Genomic DNA, 22,478 nt, shown 5'->3' with positions numbered 1-22,478 from the left:
TCACATGCTAATAGATGCCTAAAAGTTATCACAGACTCGCGAAGGACTTGGAATATGCGACATCCTTACAATTAAACCATTTCTACAGCTTTTATAATTTTAAAACACGATAAACTTTTATTTTGCTAAGCCTTATAAGCGACAGCTACAACACATTCAGTTGCAATTTTTAAAAATAAGTTTCCCGTCAATTAAAATATCTACGACAATTAAGGTAAGTATGGAGACCACGCCGCTTTGATAAATGAAGGCTCGTTGTGGCATGTTCAAACGAACGTCGCATATATTATACCGTAAAAAGACGCGCTCGCGCTCATGCAATATGTACATGTGTTTATCTAGAATCTAGATCGATTTTATTTTATAACTTTTCCTTTTTTTTCCCCGACAAAGTGCAACGAGCAAGCTTGTAAGCGACCGCAACGCAACAATTACAACAACGTTAAATCAGGTAGTATCTCTTGTACTTAGCAAATACTGTTTCGTGATAACGCAACGCGTGTACAAAGAACCACAGCCGGCGATCGTATTTCTTTTTTTCCTAAATGTTCTTGTAACAACACTGGTAACTTCACACAAGCACTTCACGCACGATAAGTATGTAAAACCCACGATACAAGTGTTGCTTTCCACTTGTATGAAAATTCAGATAATTCTAACTTGTGACTTTATTCTATCTTTGTTACTTAATAAATATTGAAGGAAGACAAAACTACGTCGCAGGTGAGAATTATCTGAGCTCAAATGCAAATGGAAAACAGCTGATATTATAAAATTTTGCGAGTTATCGACTTTCCAGTTAACGATATCGTGCTGTATCTATTTGTTAACAACAACATGTTCTATATATATATTTATATATATATATATATATATACATGTAAACTGAGCGGTAGATATGGCAAGTGCCATATTTGCCGCTCAGTGTACATACAACTAGTTAATTAGTAAATTAGAAAAATAAATTTTTCTCGAAATCAAAAAATTAGTTATGAATATATATCACTAGTTCCTTGTCGAGAGAAATTTATTTTTACAATTCATATTCAAAACTTCGCAAAATTCCACCGAAATAAAATATTAAGAGTACAATATCGATTGATAAAATACGCAAATAGTGTTATCAGTAGAACTCTAACATCTTGTATACGCAGAGTGAGACACTTATTTGCTCACCCTTGGTTTTTAGGTTTTAACAAAATAATTTTGAAATAACTCGAACAAGTTATTTAAAAAAAATACAATAATCTGAAAAAAATTTTCTTTAAAAAATTTCAAGTGCTCGATAAACTCAAGTAAATAACTCCCTTATCAAAATTAAACATAAATATATTTAAAACTTCCTGGAAAACAAAGTATTAGATTTTTTAATTATATAGAAATTATATCGAAATAATAGCATTTTACGTGCAATAAAATTATAATTATTTCGAAAGAGTTGAATATATTTACTGAGGTAAAGTAAAAAAAATTCTAACTCGACAGTGCATGTAAAAAACTCACACGCATACATTACAGTTATAAAGTCTTATAAAAGCGATAATGATGATAAAATTAAAACTTGTGCTGTTCTAGGATTGTAATTGTCCACAGTAATACATGAATTTAAAAATAGCCGATCGACGCTGATTTAAAAAATGCTGAACACATTATAATACATCATTAGCGGCTAATAAAACATTAATTACTTGTTATCTTAACACGTATCTTATCTTTCATACATGCACAAACACATATGTATTTCTTCGGTGTAACTATTACTTGCATGCGTGTTCGTTTATGTTTTACGTATGTACACATCCGTTTTGCACAGATTCAAGTTCCGGTCATCATTGCACTTCGCACTATTTTGCAAAACCGTCGCAACCACTTCAGACAATGTGACTACCGTCAAGTTACAACTGTTAGTCGGCTATACATGCGGCGCGATACCCCAACGCGTATACGCAAGATGCAAAATCTAATATCGACTCTCAATAAAATTTCCCACAGCAGTACGATATGGTATAGAACCATAAAACGCCTCTGCAGTTATACATGCCGATTGTAATTTTTTAAACTATATATAAATATAAAATACTTAGACGAATACAGTCGTTCGCAACTGGCGAGATCTGTCACCGTTCGCGCGATGGATTTTTCCGTTCAATAAAGAAACCGATTCGCCGGGACGTCAATCGCGCCGCGACAACTGCTGGGCGGCGGATTGTCATCGTCGGAATTGTTATACTGTCTCAGGGGCTTAGCGGCGAGCTGGCTGCGTTGCGACGTTATCGCCCGACGCCGCAACTCCTCTATATAGTCCGTAGTGTCGTTCGCCACCAAATCCTGTATACGTTTACTTAGAGTCGACAGTTCGGGCTTGTCATCCTCGAGCATCCCGTCGTGAGCCCCTGATTTCTCGTAGAACAGTATGTAGGGCGTGTCGGGCGGTTTCAGACTCTTAAAGTCTTCGAACGTGGTCTGCGTCACGAAGCTGTCGTTGAACTTGTACCAGTTCTGCTTGGAATCACAAGCGTACGTGAAGTAGTGCCCGTAGTCCATACTATAGCCGGAATGTACCACGGCGGCGTACAAGTGATACGTCTCCGCGACGGTAAACGGCACCGCCGACACCGGCAGCTGTATGGTATCGTTGTATGTTACTTTGTGCCGCAATTTCGTCCGCAATCGCGTGTCGAAATCATAGCGGAAGTGCTTCAGTGTCAAGATCAGATACGCGGGCGCCTGCAGGATCGTGATGATCCTCTGGGCGTCACACAGCTTCGTGCACTTGTCGCAGCGATACTTGTTCTCGCCCGTGAGTTTCTCAGGCGTGAGATAGTAGTTGATAAGGTCCTGGACCGAAACCTCTTGATTCTCCTGGATCTCCTCGGGGAAGCACAGTTGCAGATCGCGGAACTTGTCCGTGTTGCGAGAACTGGTATCGCATTGTGCACATTGATAGGTGATCTGACACTCTCCGCCTAATACTCTGTGCACCAGAGACGTGTAGGCGCCCGTTTCCTCGCCGCCTACGGACTGTATGCCGCTGTCGGTCGAGTCTGAGTGGGAGTCGCTAAGTCGTTGACCTAGCTCTTCTCCTGTAACATTATTTACATATTAGAAAATATTCGGAGCGTTAAAGTCAAATGTAGAATATATTACACGACTAGAAATATAAATACAAACAGTATAGTTGAAAAAATTCAGTGTTCTTTTTGATCTATTTAAGACATATAAACGAAGATTACCTCGTGTAAAGTCTGCTAGTGATTGCGTTTTCCGTTGTAAGGCCAGACCTTCCGTTAAGTCTTCCTCAGTCGTCCAACGTTTAATGATACTTTTTGTTGGTTCTATCGGCAGCGTCATTTCGTCGTCCTGTTTCTCAATTTTGCATTTTAAAGTTGATGAATTGTCGTTTCCTCCACAGTTTGAACTGGCAGATTTTTCTTGTTCATGCAGAACATCCAGAAGATGACTGAAAAAAATGTATATTTTAATATAAAATAGATTTATAATAATATAAAAAATATTTATAGTAATACTAAATATTAAGTAAATTTTATTAATTATTTTGGCTGATATTTTTAATTAATTACTTTAACAGAATCAATTTACACATATGTATAAAAATAACACATAAAAAACCAATTTTTGTAAAATAAAAATTTGAAACTTGCAAAATAAAAAATAAAATAATAAAGAACCAACCAAAGGAACTCTGAACTATCCTGTTGCTGCCCAGGCAAAAAATATGTTGGCCTTGATGCCTGCAGTATATCAGTTGGTGCCAGACAGATTCTTTTGGAATACAACAGCAGCCCAAATAAACTTTGTAGCTTTTCCAACAAATGTGTTTTGCTGCAATCATTCAAAGGGCAATAAATTAGCACTTCCTGGCAGAACTGTCTAGTCATTAACAAGGCTTGCAGCACACTGTTCATGTAACATGTGTTCCCCAAATTGGACAGCCCAACTTTGCCAGATAATGGTCTCTCTGGCTCCACATTTGATTCAAACTCCTTTGTCTCATCAATCCAAATTGGCTCTCTGCAGAGTTCTCTTACAACTTGCATTTGTGGTAACATTGGAAAAGGATAGTTTTCTGTGCTGCCACAAGGTACACAGGTTGAAAACCTTTTGCTGTATACTTTCATGATGTTAACCAGATTTTGTATACACTCTTTGCTAGAGTCTGAGTCTTCATTCATCAAGTCTTTAATCAGGATTGGTATTCTCTTGGCTACATTTTGCACAAAGGATACTGAACTCTGCCTTTTCAAGATATAGTATATAACATTGGATGCATTTGGGCGGATAACTGGCACTAGCAGCACTCTAAACATCAGAGCTAACATGTCTATAGAGAATTCTGTTAGCTCAAGGAGAGTGGAATATTTTTGCTGCTTTTCCAAACCACGAATAAACTCCATGATCCAAACGCTCAGGCGATCTTGGGGCCACTTGGGCAGCCAGTTGCAAAGAACCTTCAGGGCCTGGATTAACTGGTGATCGGTATGCGACTGAGACAGAATCCAGTCAACTGCCTGTGGAATAACGGATGCTTCCACCAGCTGCAATATGGCGGCCAGGCCTGGGCCAGGCTCTGGCTTTCTGTTTGGGTCGGAAATGATATTATACAGTGTCTGGAGACAGGTAAACATTAGAATGTCACGGTCGCCGTTCTTTGTGTTCGAGCACAGCACTTTGAGAAAGTGCTGAATTTTATTGGTGTTTTCGTTGAACTCGCCTATCTTACACGCCTCCGAGGGCATCTGAAAAGAAGACAAGCTAGTGACTATCGCCTCGCAGAGTCTCGTGTGGTTCGCCGATTTGGGCAGGTACACTTTATGTTCGATCAGGGCACCTAGCAGCCGCGACAGGTGCGACATATCATCCAACTCCACGATCCGTAGCATCGCCGCGACGTCGTTCGAGATCGGGTCCTCGTTGAAACGTCTCTCGGGTATGCGGTTTGCCATCCAGGCCATGATTTTCGATACCTCCGACACGTTCTTTATCTCGCCGTGTAGAAGCTCGCGCAAGAGGTCCTCGCAGTCAGTTAACTGGCGCATATCCTGCAGATTCTGCAGCGTCAGCCAGGCGTCGTTGACGGCCGCCGCGTCGCTCGATGACACGATCAACTTCAGGCGTTGTGCGACGTCGTTCTTCAAGACGTGCTCGGCGTCCGCCTCGCTGGCTGGATACGCTCGGTACTCCATCGCGGCTTCGCCTAGCTTGCAACTCGTTAACCTGCTGCCGATGACGAGTTTTGGGAAAATCAAAGTTATTTCATACTGAAGAAAAAGCGTAAAGAAGGAAAAAAAAAGAGCGAATACTGCGCCATGAATCACATGCCACTCCAGACAACCAGTTCAACGAGCGAAGACGCGACGTAATTTATTCCACGGGTTGCTGGCGGCGCGTAACGAAGTTTCACAGAACTAAAAAAGTTCGTCTGATTGAAGTGAGTTATATATTCATGCTCGCCATTAGAATCGAACGAATCGGACGAATCAAACTGTAACGAGAGTAGTGCCTCGCAGCGGATTTTCTCGAAATTGGAAAAAAAATCGATTTAACTTCTGGTGTGCTCAACCGGAAATTAAATCAATTTTTTTTTTAAATTAGACTAGTTCTTCTAGTTCCAAGTGACTCCTCGTATTTCAAAGATGACTTTGCGCGTTTAAATTATTTATGAAGAATGTAGAACAATTTTTTTTTAATTTTACATTACTCGCAATCATTCTGGATCTTAAGTGTGTCTAGATAGCGCTTTCCGGGTTTCGGCTAAGACCGATTCTTGTGATTGTTTTTATACGGGCGACTGTGTGATTTGCAATTTGTAATGTAGAATTTTGCACAGTAATCTTTTTAGCAATAAGAAGCGCGACGAATGGTCGAAGGCTAGTCAGAATGACTGACCAAGATACAAATAATAATATTCTCCCGTTGCGGGAGAACCTGGTGAGTTCTCTCTGATTATATTGGTTATGTAAATTTAAAAATTCTATGTAATTGTGTAATATTTATAAAATTTTAATGATACGTTTAGCTCTGTCTATTAATAATGACTTAATAATGAATAAATAAAAAATAAACTTATATATTTGAAATTTTATAAAGGTAAAAACAGCTGTGCAATTCTTACAAAATCCAAAAGTGTCATGCAGTCCATTGATTCAGAAACAGGAATTTCTCAAAAGAAAAGGTCTTACGAACGAGGAAATCAAGACAGCCTTCAAACTAGCGTCCGCTGACAATATAATAGATCGCAATGCTGTTCAGAGTCAGAATCCATATACTGCTGTACCAATGCCAGGATCTGTTTATCCACATCGCCATGCAAGCATTTACCAGCCAAAAATTTTGTTCAAAATTAAAGAATTCTTCAATCTAACTGCATTAATCGGTGCGACAGTATTCTGCGTTTATTGGTTTTATAAGGTATTTTTTTTTTTTTATAAAAAAGAATTCTAAATAACATTTTTTCCTACAAAACATTTGAAGAAATTCTTATATTGTAATTTTTAATTTTACAGGAATTACAAGAATTATTATAAGGATAATTAAATTTTAATATATAAAATAAAATATTTACATTTGTTAATGTAAATATTTTTTTTTGTTTTAATTATATTTGAAATGTAATGCAACTTCTAATTTTGCAGAAATTTATAGAATCCTATTTATTTGGTCGAAAGAAAAAGACTGGTGTAGAAGAGAAGGTAACTGAGCTGGACAAGACTGTCCAAGACTCTATGAAAGAAGTGAAAGACTCGATTTCGAAAATAGAAAGCGAAGTCCAAAAGTTGACTCAGCACCAAGCGCTGGACCTGTCTATTCCGCAACTGGTGCAGGAACTTAAACACGAATTATCTAGTCTGAAAGCTTTACTTTTATCAAGGTGCATTTTCTTTTTTTTTTAACATAATTCTTTGTATCAAAAATATAGATCGTCAATAGCAATTTATTGCCATATACAATGAGATTAATTCGTTTAAACATTACGATTTTTATATATAATATTTACTTATATTAAGATCGTTATTTTACACGAGATCATACGTCACAATTTTACACTCACACATATAGAGTCTTATTCCGCCCGAAATTGCTTAAGAAATTGATACTTGAATACAATGCCAGTAATTCTCTTTCAAGAATTTTACAAAATATGATTTTAAAATACAAATTTGTGCTTATCTTTTTCTTATTCCTATTTTTGACCGTTTGCGCTTTTAAAGTAGTAACATTTTATCGCACACATTTTAGTTGGATTACTTGTAGGTATTAGGGGTCATATTGTAAATTTAGTACGCACAAAAAATTTACTATTATCTATTATTAAAAACTTATTATTTTTATTAGTAAAAACTTAATAATTTTTAATACTATTTTTTTTTTTATTTTAGGAAACAATTTCCCACTGCCCCGGCATCGATACCACCATGGCAGCTGAGCGCGACGAACGTGAGCCAAGAGAAAGTAACTGAGCGAGAAGATGACGCCGGAAGTGGAAGCAGCACTAACAATTCAGATAGTTCTTTGGAAATGATTCGGGAAGATCCGCCCAAAGAATGAGCTTAGATCTCTCAAATCTGTCGCAATTCCTTCCATAATGATAGTCTTCGACACACGATGTATTCAACATTGAAAAAGATTGTAATTTTAATAGTGCACGATGTTGAAACGTGCTCCGTGTTATTTTTGTACAAGATGTTAAAAAAGTTTAAAATACGAATTCTTTTTTAACATCTTGTATTAGCGTCGATCTACATTTTTGTGAATATAGTATTCATATCTTTGTAATATCTATTAATGTTCCATTACAAAGGGCAAGTTTTAAAATGTATAATGGTCCAAAAGTGACTTTACATTACCAATTGTGTCATTTTTTATAACAAACATCCATAACGAAATAAATCAATTAAATAAATTATAAAATTTCTTCGTAATTTTCTAATAAAATGTAATTTTTTTCTGTATAAGATATAAACGAACTGTTAGTAGTTTCTTTAAAGAATTAAATCAGTTTTGTACAGTACAAAGTATGTAAGAGAAGCAAGAAGGAAAATACGTAATTAGAAATTCTTCAACGTTTTCGACGCGATCCTGGCAAAAGCGATACTTCCGATAGTCTTCGTAAACTTGGAAGAATTAAGTTTTATTATTTTAGAAACGAGTTTATACTAGGACAATTTTCTATATCGTCAGAAGCAACTATTTAATATATATAATGTACGTCTAAGTGATGCTATTTTAATAGAAAAATTGAAAACATGAAAAACATTTACAAAGTATACGTTTAAGACTCTTGTAAATTTTATATCGAAAATACCGTTGTATTATAAACCAAGAAATCAAGATACTTTCACGAGTGCTGCTTTTCCACGTTGCAGACGGCGTTGTGTGTACAGATCAATCTCACGACAGTGAATAAATAAACTGAACTTTTCCGCCCGTGGCTCTCAAGAACGATTTCTAACAAAAATGTACGAGTTTTACAATATGTGGTAGAAAAACGGTGGCGTTAATTAAAAAATCTTTATTGAAGAACGACTGATATCGCTAGATCTTGTACACACGGGCGTATTGTTCTGCTTTAACGTTCCAAGTCAAATAAGTTGATTTTACACTTATATATAAATGTATATGCATGCATCTGTATGTATTATGCGCGTACATACACCACACACACACACACACACACAACCCATATCCGCACATAGTCACGTACATGTAAATTAAGTTCAGATGTTGTAACTTACATTGGCCATTCACACGAAGGTCAGTCACACTCGAATACATCCGAGTAATATGTACAAATGTGTAATGCTCGATATTACTGTTACATCGCTAAACAAGCAGATTACACCGATGCGTGTACGCACGCATGCTACGTGTGTATGTGTATAGCTGGCTATTATATATCACTTACAAGGAGAGCTCATGATATGTGATCCGCTCGTTCTCTTTTATCAGTCGCGATTGCGATATTAATAAATTATAATCTGTGCTGATGGAACAGATGCTACCAAACGTTTACGTAACATTTATTTAGAACTATTACGATTTAATATAATGTTAAGATTTTCTTCGTTTAACTGTAATAATCTTAAGACCATAAGTTGAGACTTCCCGCTCTTTACATTCGCTTTTTATATTTTTGAACGTCGATCGTTAAAGAAAGTCGCACATTATCATATATATTTTATACATGTAACTTATACAGAGAGATACAATTATGTAATATAATTTGTACAACGAAAGTTTCTTTTATTACAATACGTTATTGTAAAACAATACAAGTTAAATAGAATATATACAAAAAAAAAGGTGCGAACAAAATATTTTTTATACACTATAAAAAATAATTTTGTACAACTCTTGTTACTCACATTGAAGTGTCTGCGAGAAATCTGCGTAAATTAATTTTGCCTCAATCTTACAATCTCAGGGTTATTAGAAACCAAGTCTTACGATCAATATCTAATGAATATTGAAATCACATCAAAAAATATACAAAATACATATTTTTTTACAAATATTTTCTCACAATTTATAAATTTGTTATTCACTTTATCGAAAAAAGCGAAATGTATATATCGTTAAGTCGCATATTATAAACTTTTCTTGTAAGAGCGCATATTAATGCAATCAACCTTATAGATCATAATTGCGTACATGTAATATTTCATGATGTGGAAGTCTTGACGAAAACAAGTGTCATTCTTTCCTGGTTTTATATTAATACTTTTTTATTAGGTTTAACCAGGATAGCCGCCTCACTGATACAGTGAGTTACAGCAATATCCATTTGACTTAGGTACATCTCTCTCTCTCTCTCTTTCTTTCATCCTAGGTTAATAATATACAAAAACAAAATTATTTTATAAATTAATGCTTCTATAATGTGCAGTCGAATCCATAAATAAAGGCTTTAAACATAGTTCTTAACAAAATTAAAAAAATCTTACCGGCTAGTGCGGTTCTACTTCATCTTCATATTTTAGTCTGTGACTTGTGACAGAAAACGTAATTCGTTTTATACTTCTGGTTGCATGATGTAAAGAATTATCCTAGGATGTTTTGTGCTGACGTAATCATTGGCTAAATATCAATTCCCTTTGATAATTACTCGCCACTGTTAGGTCGAGTATGCAAAACACAAAGATTGAAGAAGGTCTCAATCTCTTTCGCTCGTTCTCTCTTTCTCTCATCGTCTCATTATACGGGCAGCGATCTAATGTTACTATTAATTAATAACAATAATAATCCTAGTCTAGACACGCTAACTAAAACTGCTAGTAGGTTCAACTCTAGAATATCTAGTGTGTCATTCAATCTCAACTTCGCTACCAAGTGTGATGTAAATGTAAATTCCTTGAAAGAACAGATCGCACATCCTGCGTGAAACGAAGGGCGTCCAAGACTGGAAGTAAGCTTAATAAAGCGGTGTCCCCCGCATCGCTGAACCATGACTTTATGGGTATCGCGTTGTCTGTGGCATAAAAAAAGAATAAATAATAATATAATGACGTTATTGTTTTGTTTAATTTTATCCAATGACTTCGAATTAATGCATTTTTTAAATAATAATAATAATAAAATAGGGTATCACCACAAGTTTCTTATCAAGAAAATGTAGAATTAATATTAATTATTAAAAAAAAAATAGAATTGACTCATTTTATTAAATGCGAATGGAAAAAATGATAAAAATAGTAAAAGTAAAAAAAAAAATTTTAATAACGCGCGTATGCGTGCACACACATACACAGACGCACACTTACGTGGATAGGCTCTGTAAGCTCCTGGGCTGTTATCGAGAATAAAGACTGAAGAGAGATCTGAACAAATTGCTGATAAATCCTTAGTGTAGGAACCCATTTCTGGCGTACAGTGTTGCCTATAATATCTGCGCCTTAAAATACCTCTGTTATTATCTAGTTTATCCGCGACTGCGGCCCCATATATTTCCATGGATGCAGTGAAAACTACTAACTCATACCTGAAAAATAAAGACAACAGAAAGAGTAATTAATCCAGTCTTAAAACAAACCGTAAAATTGCAGATTACTAATCGATGTAATTATAAAACACTTATGATAAACTACAGATCGTGTATTGTAATTTACCATTGACTAACAATATCCAAAAAAAAGTCTACGTGTGGTCTTTTGTGGACGAAAAATCGAACAGGATGTCTGTCTATCGTCACTTTGAGAACAAAATCTGGAGGCGTGCCGGGCCTGACGGTCGGTCTTGCCACTCCGTCGTGATGCGAGTGAATTAACGTCTCGTCTAAATCCAGCACTAATACTTTTCTCTTAACTATACCTGAAACATACTTGCATTGTATACGAATTCTAAAAAATAGCTAAATATTACGCGAGCAGCAAATTAATAAAGTTTATACATTAATCGTCGAAATACGTACTAAGTCTGTGCCTAGATAAAGGTGAAAGTGGGAAGATCTCATATTTGACTGGTTGCATCTGTGAGATCTAAAACAAAATAATATATTTAAAATAAAAAGATAACAACTACTGAATTAATAAATATTTACAGCCACAAAATCTTTATTAAGTCAAAATAAAAATTATGTGAATTAAAATATATTTTTATGTTTAATAAATAGAAAAATAATAGATTAATAGTGATAACATTCTGTAACATAGATGCAACATTAAGTAACTACTTACACCTCTAATTTGCATCTCGTTAAGCAGACACGAGTCGCGTAAAAAGGAACATATCTTAAAAACGCAATTATTAATACAAGTGCATGTATATGCAGGAACAGAATTTTTTTTTTTTTTTTTCTAATATACAGAACTAAATTATTTAAGTTTAATTAATTAAGGAAAGAAAATTAAGTTGTTTCTTAACGAAAATAAGTGTTTCAAAGAACAGGTTGAAGCGAGATCAAAGTAGAAGTGGCTCAGAGGTATCACTGGATGCGTTCACTCAAGAGGGTGATAAGGATCATCGTCGGGCAAGTAAAAACTGAAGCCACGGTCGGGTCCTTCCTGGCGGACTCGTGTCTGGCGGGGAAAGGCGCGAATTGAGGCGCGAAGCACCTACTTACGGCTCTAACCTGCTTCTTGAGGAGAAAGCAGATGCAGGTCCACACGCGGGAGGCCATTAAGAGGAAAGCTCTCATCCCCATCTGCAATTGCTTCAGCATCTCTACTGCTTCTTCCCACCGGGCCGAAGTCCGGCAGCGCTTTATCTCCAGAGTCCCTCCGCTCGTTGTGTGTGTACGCGCGCACCTCGACCTTCCCGCTCCCGCCGCCACCGTCCCTCGCTGTTCCTCGTCACCGAAAATGCGGTCGGTGGCCGTAAACAAACCCGTGAACGCGGCCCAAACTGTCACGGACGGTCGGGAGCGTCTTCTCGCCGGTGGTAACCGGTGCCCAGCCGCCCCCCGGTGGGCCCCCCGCTGCGGGCCGTCCTGTCGTTGCCGCTGCGCCGCACGAGAGTACCGAGATCGCGAAGGTGAACAGCCGCCAGCTCACCGGGAGCCCTTCATGCCGATCCGGACGTTCACGGGCAGCTTCTCTAGGCGCACCACCACGCAACGGCCGCCATCTTCCGCGCGTCGACCTAATTTTTCCGTGCGCACCGCGCTCCCGTACGTTCTTCTTCTTTTTGGTTAGTGGCTCCCAAGTACGTTCGAACCTAATACGACCGAGCGTACTCATATGATGAGGCAACGATACGTCGTCCCGGAAGATTCAAATGTTGCAAATCGATGGATAAAAGAAAATTCTCGTGACGCTCTTTCCTTAGACTTAAATTTAAATTTAAAATATATGTGTGTTTTTATGTCTTTAATCTAACCTAAAAATAAAATTGTCGCTCAATTTTTCATATTTTTTTAATTTAAATAAAAATTTTTTTTTTATGTTGGTAAGTAGGAAAATGTTAAATATATGACTCTAAAGATACCGCGCACGTATTATTCTCTGCTATATAAACCAGAGAATCGTTATTACTAATTATTTCTGTTGTAAATCTGTTGTAAAATTAATTTTGCTGTAAATAACGATTCTCTGCTTTATATAGCAGAGAATAATCTTATCTGACCTTATCAAAGTTTATTTCGTTTCGCAATTTCGCCGTCAAAGCGTGATGGCACCAGCGATCGGATCCCACCGACAACAATTCACACAACTGATAATTGTTTTCGAATTGTCAGGTGACGTTATTTCAGAGCTCCTCGAATTTCGGGAATATGATCTGATCTGAGGCGGGTGTGTCATGTGGCGTGCGGCCCGGGACAGTCGACCGGATTAGGGTGATCCGTGTGCCCGCGTGTTCTGCTGTTTGGAGCACACTCGGGCACCGTGCACGTCAACGTCCTGCGAGACATGTGCATCGCCACCCCGTGAGACGGTTTCTACGCTTCGCGATTTCCGCTCCCCGGGACCAAGATGCCGGAACGGATAGAGATCGGTACGTGAAACTCCGGCTTTTACGTCGGCACATAGATCCGCGATAATCGACGTTATTTACAATATTTACATAGGATGTAACATAACCTGGCTGCGGAGTAACGAACTGGAATTAAATAAAAAGAAAAAAAGAGAATAGAAACATTCGAAGTTACACGTGATTTTATTTTAATTTATTGCACAAACGGATCAGATATGGCGATAATTTTCATGAAGTCTGCATGCTAATTATTTTCTTTTTCATGTAGGATTCTGAGATATTTTGTATACCACAATGTTTTATTATGCATCATATGGGACTTATATTTCGCAAATTTTAGGTGTTATTCCAAATAATTTAAGGCATGAGGAGACTATAGTTCAAATAACAGAAGCTCTGGACAATCTAGATGATGCTGTCTCTTATATATTCAATTGTATTGACAAGAAACTCTCAGAAAATACTACAAGGTAAAAAAGCAATTTCTTGATCTCTAAACTTTTACTTTAATTATGTACATTTGTTGTTTTATTTAATTTTACTCTTATTTGGAATATTCAATAATATTAATTTTTTTTTTTTGTTTAAATAGATTAACCAGCATTAAAGAGAGAGCAAAAAAACTGGAAGACAGATTGCATTATTTACACACTAATTTAAATCTAAAAGCAGTAAAAATGTATTCCGCTGCTAAATATCCAGCTAATCACACTTACAGAGAGTATCAAATGACTATACCGCCACAGTGCAAGCATACCACTGCTATACCGGGCATTTACAAATGTTCTGTGCCTATAAAAGATATCCCCGAAGCATATTTGTCTTCTAATTGTAAAACAGAGGACGGCCAGTATGCCGCGAATATTAGCCTTCAAGAGAAGCTCCAATTTTATCACGTGCGATCAAAGGCTGGCAAAAAAGATAGTCTTGAGGATGATATAGAACCATTATCGCAATTATCTTCAGTTAGTGCCCTCCTACTGTTTGACAGCATGGATAGCCCGTACGAAAAAACGTCCATGCGATCGTCGCGTCAATCGACTGATAAACAGCAAATTGAGGATGCTCCAGATTCAATTGTACAACCGTGGCTAACGTCAGAAATGGACGCGTCTTCCAGCTATTTGTATACGCCAACTCTTGGAGAGGTCAGAAACTCTCGCGCATTAGTTTATTTGGCAATATAATTAATATATTAATTGAAAACATTTGTGTTAATTATTAAACTTAGACTTATTATTATTTATTACTATTAAAAATCCTTTTGCATTTCAGGTTCCTCAAATAAATGTGCCGTTGACACTTCCAGATCTACCAGGCATTGTGGATGACGAGAAATTTGTACTCGATCTTAACTCTCAAAGTCCTATTGCGCCATCATCCGCAGTCACAACGCCCACCGTTCGTTTAGATTTGCCGACGCCGATCAGTGACGAGAGAGATTCTCAGTCAAAGACTGAAGATAATGTTCCGCATCTGCCTGTTTTAATTGGAACATCTACTACTACTACGTCTACACCTACACCGCCACCTCCACCCCCTCCTACAATTACTATAAATGTAGATAGTACCGTGAGGAATGAAAAAATTAATTTGCAAGAAACTATGACATCTGCTTCTCTACCACCACCACCACCACCACCACCGCCGCCGCCACCACCGCCAATTATGGAACCGATTGTATCTGCGTCAAACGACAATTTGGAAAAGAAAAACAAGACGGCGAACCGTCCGCCTGCGAAAACCGTAGGAGACGATCGTTCTAATTTAATGGCAGCGATTCGAGACGCTGGTGGAATAGGAAGGGCAAAATTAAGGTCTACCGCGTTGGATGAGAAGAAAAGTGATCGATGGTCTTCAGCTTCGGTCGGGGGAGATCTTATGGCAGATCTGCATGCGAAACTGGCGTTAAGACGCAAAGGTATCGCTGGTTCTACGGTAGGCGCTTTAGAAAGAATGTCAAGTTTGATACCGCCACCCCCGAAACCGAGTGAAGCAGCTGCGTCGGACAGAAATTCTGCTACCAGTGAATACGATTCTCAACCCGATACAGACGATTGGGAAGAGTGATTGCTGCTATTGCGGTTAATGACACGACAGCGTGTTTTATCGAATGAAATTAATTAACAAGGAGAATCATAAAAAAAATAGCTTAAAGTGATCGGCATTCGCATGTGAAGACTCAGGGGAATTTTATATTGCATAAATTCAATGAAATGGAAGAATAGAATACAGATCTAGGTATATTATTTTTTCATTCAACAAAATCTGAAAAAAAACTGATTATAAATTTAATTTTTATCTTGTGGCTGTTAATAATATCCTTTTTTCTTTAGAAAACACTTTATACAAAAATGTATATTAACTTTATAACATCTACAAACGAATAAATTATTAAGCTTTTACACAAGGTTAATAAAGTAATTGTTATAAAGGAACAAGTAACAGAATAGAAAATTTTATTTCGCGCATTAATACACATTTTTTTTTTCAAAAAATTAATTATTTACATTTATGTATATTTGTTTCGTTATATATGTATATTAATTAATTAATATTGTATATTGTATACGATCTTTCTCCAAAAAAGTCTTGTATATAAAGTATATTACAAAAATAATTGATAATCCAATAAAATATTGATTGTACATTTCCGAATATATGAAAACAGTGTACAATATTCGAATGTAACTAATGTATATATACTGTTACGTTAATAAAATTTTATATTTAAACTGTATAATACACAATATGTTTCAGATATTAAAATTTGCACGTGCACCACAATTATGTTTAATTCTTATAAGCAGTCTTTATGTATTTTAATTAATAATTAACATCACGACTCGCGCGTGCGTGATATATGTGATGTGTTCATACAATTTACAACAATTGGATATACATATTTGAAATCCTTTACAAAACAACAAGTTCTGCATAAATATATATAATATATATGTATATACCCTGATGTATACTTTCATCCGTTTCTATATATGTCATGTATAAACAATATGGCAAAATTAAAAAAAAAAAAAAAAAAAAAAAAAGACTTGAATATAATATTAGCAAAGTCTTTTTATAATGAATAAATCTCACTTCGCATTTCGAATAGTTCTAATACCTTGCGTATGTCAGTTTGAAATTCATATTCGAGATAGCTGCGAGGCAAGAATGAATTTACTTAATCTATTTTTGTCCCGATAAAACTAATCGCACTACATCTACAGAATATAAATCGTAAAGAAACCAATATTAAAGACATTTCCTAAAAGTTATACAATCTCATGCCACGCGATTAAAGTTATAAATCTGGTGCGAGCCAGTTCAAGAATTTCATGCAAATTTCGAAACCCATGAAGCAGGCTGCGTTTGCAGGGAACGCTCGTAACATAACGGGCACAACACCTTTATAAAGTGCCGTTGGTCCCTCATTTTTCATTAATTTGACGAACACTTCGCGTATACCACTTTTGTACGTACCTTCCGGTGCTGTGCAAAAATGTACAGAAATATTATAATTATATTTTGTAAATTAATAATAATTTTAACAAGCTTAATTAAAATCTTGAAAGAAAAAAATGAAAGTATACACGTACCAGTTTGTAGGCGACTTTTTAGGATGTCAGGTGGCATCCCGACCAACCAATTTGCAATCCCCGCAAAACCACCAGCCGTTATTGTAGCTAATAAACTAAGTTTTCCTCCCTCTGGAGTAAATTCGTATTTCAGGTATTCGTATGTCATAAAGTACATTCCACTGGCAGGAATATCTAAAAGAAAAAAAAAAATATTTATACGGAAACATAGTAAATTAATAATCGTATTTTTGCGAATCAAAGATAGCACATAAACATTATATAGAATTAATAATAGCGAGTAGAGCGTGTGGGTTGGCAGATAGAGGGCATCCTGTTTGATAGAAGCACATCAAAGCATATATAAGATAACAGTTAAACAAAATCCAGTTTCCTTCGGGCCAGTATACCTAAATGTCGTGTTTCGTTTTAAAAACATCATAAAGTGAAGCAATATGACGATTGTCCTCTTATTTTTCGCCGTCTTGTTTTTGGTACATACAAATTTTAATTTATTTTAAATAAAAATTCCGCGCTTTTAATAAACTAGTTTTAATTTCTGTATAACTATTATGTACGTCGATATTTAATACAAAACACTAATATACGTAGAATAATTATTTTATCAAATAAGGCCAATTGTGGTAAAAATATAAAGATTTACAAAATATCTGTATAAGCTTGCAACATTTTGTCGTAATATAATTATTAATTTAAATCGCGTTGTATTCAGAACCAGTATACAGCACAAATTATCGATATCGGTGATGTGTGGGAGATTAAATGCCCGCAGGGATGCACTTGTGAGATACAAAAGTTCTCCGATTTATCCTTGCATCAATGGGCTAGCATAAACAGAGAAAATAATGAGGTATGAACCATTCAATATAGATAATTAATATATTCACTTCCGTAATTTAACGAGTCTTTGCCAATAGGACATGCTCCCTGACGATAATGATTTTAATATAAACGATAATCCAATGGCTCATGAATTGTTAAAAATTGCAACGTGCGTAATTGTTGACAATCCCGAGGAGCTTTTAGCTAAACTTCCTTCGGATATACAGGTCACATGAAAAGTACATACAGTTTTGTACATTTATATATTTTTTTATATTAACTTATTTTAATGTTCTATCAGGTTTTGACGTTACTCGAGTCGGGTAATGGAGACGTTGATATTCTTCTGCAAGCCACCGCATTTCAGCGATTTACCGAATTGATATCGCTAGATATTCAAGGGATAGATTACAGCGATCCCTCCATCAAAGAGGCAAACAATCGTACAGACAAAGAAGGCATTATTCTCGCATCTGATGCATTGTATTTTCTAGGACCTACTTTACTGTACTTAAATTTAGAACGAATTAAATTGTCGAACTTAAATTTGCCAAACAAGGGGAAGGCAAATCTAATAATCAAGCCGATGAATTCGCAGGAAATAGAAACTGTCGACGAAAATCAATTGCCTGCAAACAATACCAACCAGCACAAAGGCCACAGACTTATTTTTTTAAGTCAACAGAATAACGAAGACAAAGAAATACTGCCGTATGATCTCTATAAACAAGAATTGGAAGGATATAGAGAAAACGTTGAGCTATTCGCTGCGCTCGGTGTGTTAACGCATCTAAGAGTATACGATTGCGCTTTAAAAGATATAACTTGGCACATGTTCGACGGCCTTAACAGCCTTCTTTATCTCTCATTAGAAAAGAATAATTTAAAATTTATTCCTGAATTTTGCTTTTACGGCACGCCAAATTTAAGATTACTCTCGTTGGCAAGCAACGAGTTATTAACATTGAAGAGCGTGGACTTGGCAGGATTGCTTATGTTAGAACATTTAGATTTAAGACAAAACAATTTAACGTTCCTGTCAGAGTTGTCGTTTCCACCATTCCCCGCACTCGTAAGCGCTGATTTCACAGACAACCCTCTGGATTCGATTTTTCCAAGGTAATATTGCATCCAATGTGTTTAAATGATTAAATTTAAAAACTCGAATATTTATTTCAGTACCTTCGAAATTATGAATACAACGATAAAATTATATCTCGGAAGTACGACGTCAAAATTAAAGCTGCAGAAAAATTCGTTACTAGGCTTACGTCGAGCTGAAATATTACACTTGTACAATCTAGAAGTATCTATGTTAGAACGTTTTATTTTGCAAGGACTGCCATCATTAACGCACTTCAAGATACGAGGAAACGTTACGAGCATTGACTTCGATGCATTTATCGATCTCGCTAACTTGTTGGATCTGGATTTAAGTTACTGTCACATTCAGAGAATTTCTATGGATGCCTTCTACGGTTTGGAAAAAGTGAGAAAAATTAACTTATCGAATAATGAACTTCAATATATACCACCAGGTCTGTTCACTGCTCAACAACAGAGAGAACTGAGAGAAATTATACTTACAAAGAACAAATTAACTTCGTTACCTTTAGACTTTTTTAGAAATTTAAAATTTCCAAATAAACAAACGAATGTACAAAATGTAAGATTGGATGACAATCCTTGGGATTGTACTTGCATTATGGTCACCTGGAATCCTAGTCTGGTAATTAATATTTAATCTCTATTTGTAATAAATTACAAATATATAATTATTAATGAACGAAATAAAAATTGTTAATTACTTCATGTAATACAGGTAAACAGAAATAAAGAAACAGCTCCACGCTGTATGACGCCGCAACGATTACAGAATTGGGGAGTTTTCTATGCATTACGAAAAGGTGGCTTACAGTGCAGAAATCCAAAGAAAAGATACTTTCGAAAAACATCTTTAAAGACGAGAAATTTCGAGGAAGATAATGATATCAGTTAGCCTATCTCCTATCTAGAATTATACACATATGATATGGAGAATTATAAAAAAAATATATTAAAAATTGTTATAACACGTCTTTTTTTATAAAACTATATCTGATCCTTCATTTTAAAGTATTAATGCGTATGTAATAAATAATAATAAATAGAAGCTGTTTCATTTCTCAGTTGATAAACTTCTAATTCATACAGGGTGCCCCATAGAAAAAGGAAATTTTTTTGAGAGTAGATAAAACTTTTTTTATAATTAATGTATGTAATTTAAAATCTTAAAAAAAAAATTTTTTAATCGAATTAAATTCATTGTTGCCGCTTCTCCGCGACATAGATTAATTCTTACGCATAAACCGCGTGCTTTGTAATGTCTAATTGTATATAAAATATGAATCATACCTCTTAATAATGTAGCACAGGTACCCTTATAAATACTTCTAATGCCCCCTTCTCGATACAATTGCTTTGCACAATCTAAAGGTCCACTATATTTTGGCTTCGTGTCCGCATGTTGTATCTGCAATAGGCATTTAATTCGTTCACCAGGTGCCATTATAATAGTAGTGAATATGCCACTGAACGCGCCAGCATAAAATAGTTGTGCTGTCGAAAGTTTTTCATCTGGAACAGTCTGCTGCAATTTTTTTCCAACGCTGTATCCGAAAAAACTAATTGCGAATATTGGTGCAACACCAGACAATGGTGCACCCATACCTAAAGACAGATTTATAAAAGTTAATAATTTTTCTATTCAAAATATAAGGTTTGAAAAGTCTGGTGTAACGATATATGTTAAATAATCAGGAAAAATATAAATATATACCCTTGTACAAGCCACGTACACCTTCTTTGGTGACTGTTTTCTTGGCACAGTCCCACGTACCAGAATATAGAGGCAATTCATTGGCTTTTGGCACTGGCATGGTCTGGAGTCGTACCTGTATAAAGCAATGCCTTTTTTAAGCAAAATATACATAATTTGGACAGAAGACAGACTGCACTGTTTAAACAGACTGTAGATGAATAAAAGAAGAACGAGGAAACGCTTTAACTGCACGTTCAATTTCATCAATGTAATAGGTTGATCAATTATCACATAACCTCACCTTTATGGTGTCGAGAGGATGACCAGCTACCACGGTGCATACTCCGCCAAATCCTCCACTTAAGAAATATTTTATAGGACTGACGTTGTCCGACATGGTTATCGTTTCTTTGAAAATCTCTCAAAAATAGTACCTCAGAACAGTTTCAGAAGACGATGGATAAGCCAGGGGTCAAAGTACACCGGCAATTGGCCCTTGACGTATCGAGAACGTAACATTCGTCAATTGACCGTAATATTTTTCATACTGCTTTATGTAACTCAACATATATTCGTATTCATGTTGGAATAACATTTTAATTATGAAGGCAAATAAGATAAAAGTCCTCGCGAGTGCGTATCATAAGTGTGGAAACTGGTAGAAACGACCAAACTGCTTTTTTCCAACTGTATACGTTGCACTATTTGCACTCAAAACAAAAACGTATACGCGTATACCTGTTTCTGTTTGAAAGTGGAGCAAGTCGTACAAATCAACGATAAATTAATGGAATATCAATTTTAACCAATGTAATATTCAACACTTCTCACGTATACTAGAACAAACCATGTGCGCGCTTTGCGTACGCTATTTTTTGAAAGGTTCCAATTCGTGAGCGTCATTATAATTGAGGACATTAATTAATTGTTACAATCTTGCATAAGAATAAAAATTTGTAATATTTTCGATACCTTTCGTTTTGGCCAAAAACCAAAGATACACGTATACGAATGACAGTATTTCAAGAGTTATGGGACTGTAACTTTATTTTTTTTTTTTTTTCCCCTACAACAATGATACAACATGAAATAAGCACGTCGCTTGTAACTTCGGGATAATTGTCAGCTCAGTGTCTTAGCTTTTTCTCGCGTGTCGTAATTTTATTCTTCGAACGTCACTACGATCGTACAAAGCGCACTTATGGGCGCACACATTTCTGTCTACAAGTACGCTCTGTTATTGTTAAGAAGCCGAGATACCATCGGCACGAAGTACAAGCACGCACGTGTTTATAAAAGTATAACATCGATCTCGCTTCCCGCAAAAAACAATACTTTCTTTCAGAAATGATCGCCACGTAGATAATGAACATCCAATATTCTCTCATCCTCCTGTTAATGAATGGAGAATAAAAGAACATTTAAGAGAAGGCTGACATCAAGATTGAGCTGAGAAGAATTTCAAAGAAAGAGTCTCTCTCGAATTGACGATAAACGGATTTCTCGTGCGATACAAATAGAATTACGTGACACGAAAAAACAAAACCGTTTAAAATTTTTAATAGCGTCGATATTAAGAGCGTTACGCTTAGAAGTAAATTTTTTTTTCGATATCGTAAAAAAAAAAAAGAAAAAAATCGTAGTAACATTTCAAAAGATGTGACAACTGAGGACCTTTGTGGCGCGTTTCTTAACAATGTTTCGTCTATATAAAGTATTATATCACGGCGACACTTAGGATTACAATATTTAAACATTTTAAGACATCATATACATGTCCAACGATGCATACATCAGAGTTTAACAATGTACATTGCAAAAGCGATGAAAAC

General features: G+C 35.9%; 6 protein-coding genes across 8 annotated transcripts; 3 read left to right on the top strand and 3 right to left on the bottom strand.

Moving 5' to 3' along the window:
• Nucleotides 1-1,561: 1,561 nt before the first annotated feature.
• LOC139103165 (ubiquitin carboxyl-terminal hydrolase 35) lies at nucleotides 1,562-5,378 on the bottom strand. Its single transcript, XM_070657604.1, has 3 exons — nucleotides 3,694-5,378; nucleotides 3,234-3,460; nucleotides 1,562-3,083 (listed from the first exon to the last, which is right to left on the bottom strand). The coding sequence occupies exons 1-3, from the start codon at nucleotides 5,202-5,204 to the stop codon at nucleotides 2,146-2,148; spliced, it is 2,676 nt and encodes an 891-aa protein (XP_070513705.1). The 5' UTR covers nucleotides 5,205-5,378; the 3' UTR covers nucleotides 1,562-2,145.
• A 337-nt stretch (nucleotides 5,379-5,715) lies between these two features.
• Pex14 (peroxin 14) lies at nucleotides 5,716-7,929 on the top strand. Its single transcript, XM_070657686.1, has 4 exons — nucleotides 5,716-5,949; nucleotides 6,109-6,429; nucleotides 6,654-6,889; nucleotides 7,398-7,929. Exons 1-4 carry the CDS (start codon nucleotides 5,899-5,901, stop codon nucleotides 7,564-7,566), a joined length of 777 nt encoding a protein of 258 aa, XP_070513787.1. The 5' UTR covers nucleotides 5,716-5,898; the 3' UTR covers nucleotides 7,567-7,929.
• Dd (CTD nuclear envelope phosphatase 1-like protein dullard) lies at nucleotides 6,935-12,588 on the bottom strand. Of its 3 annotated transcripts, XR_011545844.1 has the most exons (6): nucleotides 12,077-12,588; nucleotides 11,426-11,492; nucleotides 11,124-11,325; nucleotides 10,779-10,996; nucleotides 9,963-10,486; nucleotides 6,935-9,843 (listed from the first exon to the last, which is right to left on the bottom strand). XR_011545844.1 is itself a non-coding variant. In XM_070657687.1 (5 exons), the coding sequence occupies exons 1-5, from the start codon at nucleotides 12,173-12,175 to the stop codon at nucleotides 10,341-10,343; spliced, it is 732 nt and encodes a 243-aa protein (XP_070513788.1). In that variant the 5' UTR covers nucleotides 12,176-12,588; the 3' UTR covers nucleotides 6,935-10,340. The 3 variants fall into 3 exon arrangements, 2 of the variants coding, with proteins under 2 accessions (XP_070513788.1, XP_070513789.1); XM_070657687.1 differs by having other exon boundaries at nucleotides 6,935-10,486; XM_070657688.1 differs by having other exon boundaries at nucleotides 6,935-10,486; nucleotides 12,086-12,587.
• Nucleotides 12,589-13,118: 530 nt separating this feature from the next.
• LOC139103188 (WASH complex subunit 1) lies at nucleotides 13,119-16,475 on the top strand. Its single transcript, XM_070657644.1, has 4 exons — nucleotides 13,119-13,446; nucleotides 13,766-13,895; nucleotides 14,018-14,573; nucleotides 14,701-16,475. Exons 1-4 carry the CDS (start codon nucleotides 13,425-13,427, stop codon nucleotides 15,493-15,495), a joined length of 1,503 nt encoding a protein of 500 aa, XP_070513745.1. The 5' UTR covers nucleotides 13,119-13,424; the 3' UTR covers nucleotides 15,496-16,475.
• Nucleotides 15,868-22,385, bottom strand: Colt (carnitine/acylcarnitine carrier protein colt, mitochondrial). Its single transcript, XM_070657682.1, has 5 exons — nucleotides 20,948-22,385; nucleotides 20,665-20,779; nucleotides 20,241-20,555; nucleotides 17,025-17,198; nucleotides 15,868-16,917 (listed from the first exon to the last, which is right to left on the bottom strand). The coding sequence occupies exons 1-5, from the start codon at nucleotides 21,041-21,043 to the stop codon at nucleotides 16,730-16,732; spliced, it is 888 nt and encodes a 295-aa protein (XP_070513783.1). The 5' UTR covers nucleotides 21,044-22,385; the 3' UTR covers nucleotides 15,868-16,729.
• LOC139103178 (carboxypeptidase N subunit 2) lies at nucleotides 17,382-20,226 on the top strand. The gene is made up of 6 exons (XM_070657624.1): nucleotides 17,382-17,497; nucleotides 17,737-17,874; nucleotides 17,942-18,073; nucleotides 18,148-18,965; nucleotides 19,026-19,575; nucleotides 19,669-20,226. Exons 1-6 carry the CDS (start codon nucleotides 17,459-17,461, stop codon nucleotides 19,843-19,845), a joined length of 1,854 nt encoding a protein of 617 aa, XP_070513725.1. The 5' UTR covers nucleotides 17,382-17,458; the 3' UTR covers nucleotides 19,846-20,226.
• Nucleotides 22,386-22,478: the final 93 nt, after the last annotated feature.

This window comes from Cardiocondyla obscurior, linkage group LG06 (assembly GCF_019399895.1).
Source record: "Cardiocondyla obscurior isolate alpha-2009 linkage group LG06, Cobs3.1, whole genome shotgun sequence".
Lineage (NCBI taxonomy): Eukaryota > Metazoa > Arthropoda > Insecta > Hymenoptera > Formicidae > Cardiocondyla > Cardiocondyla obscurior.
Note: the sequence above shows the minus strand (reverse complement) of the source record. Positions and strands in the feature narration are given on the sequence as shown.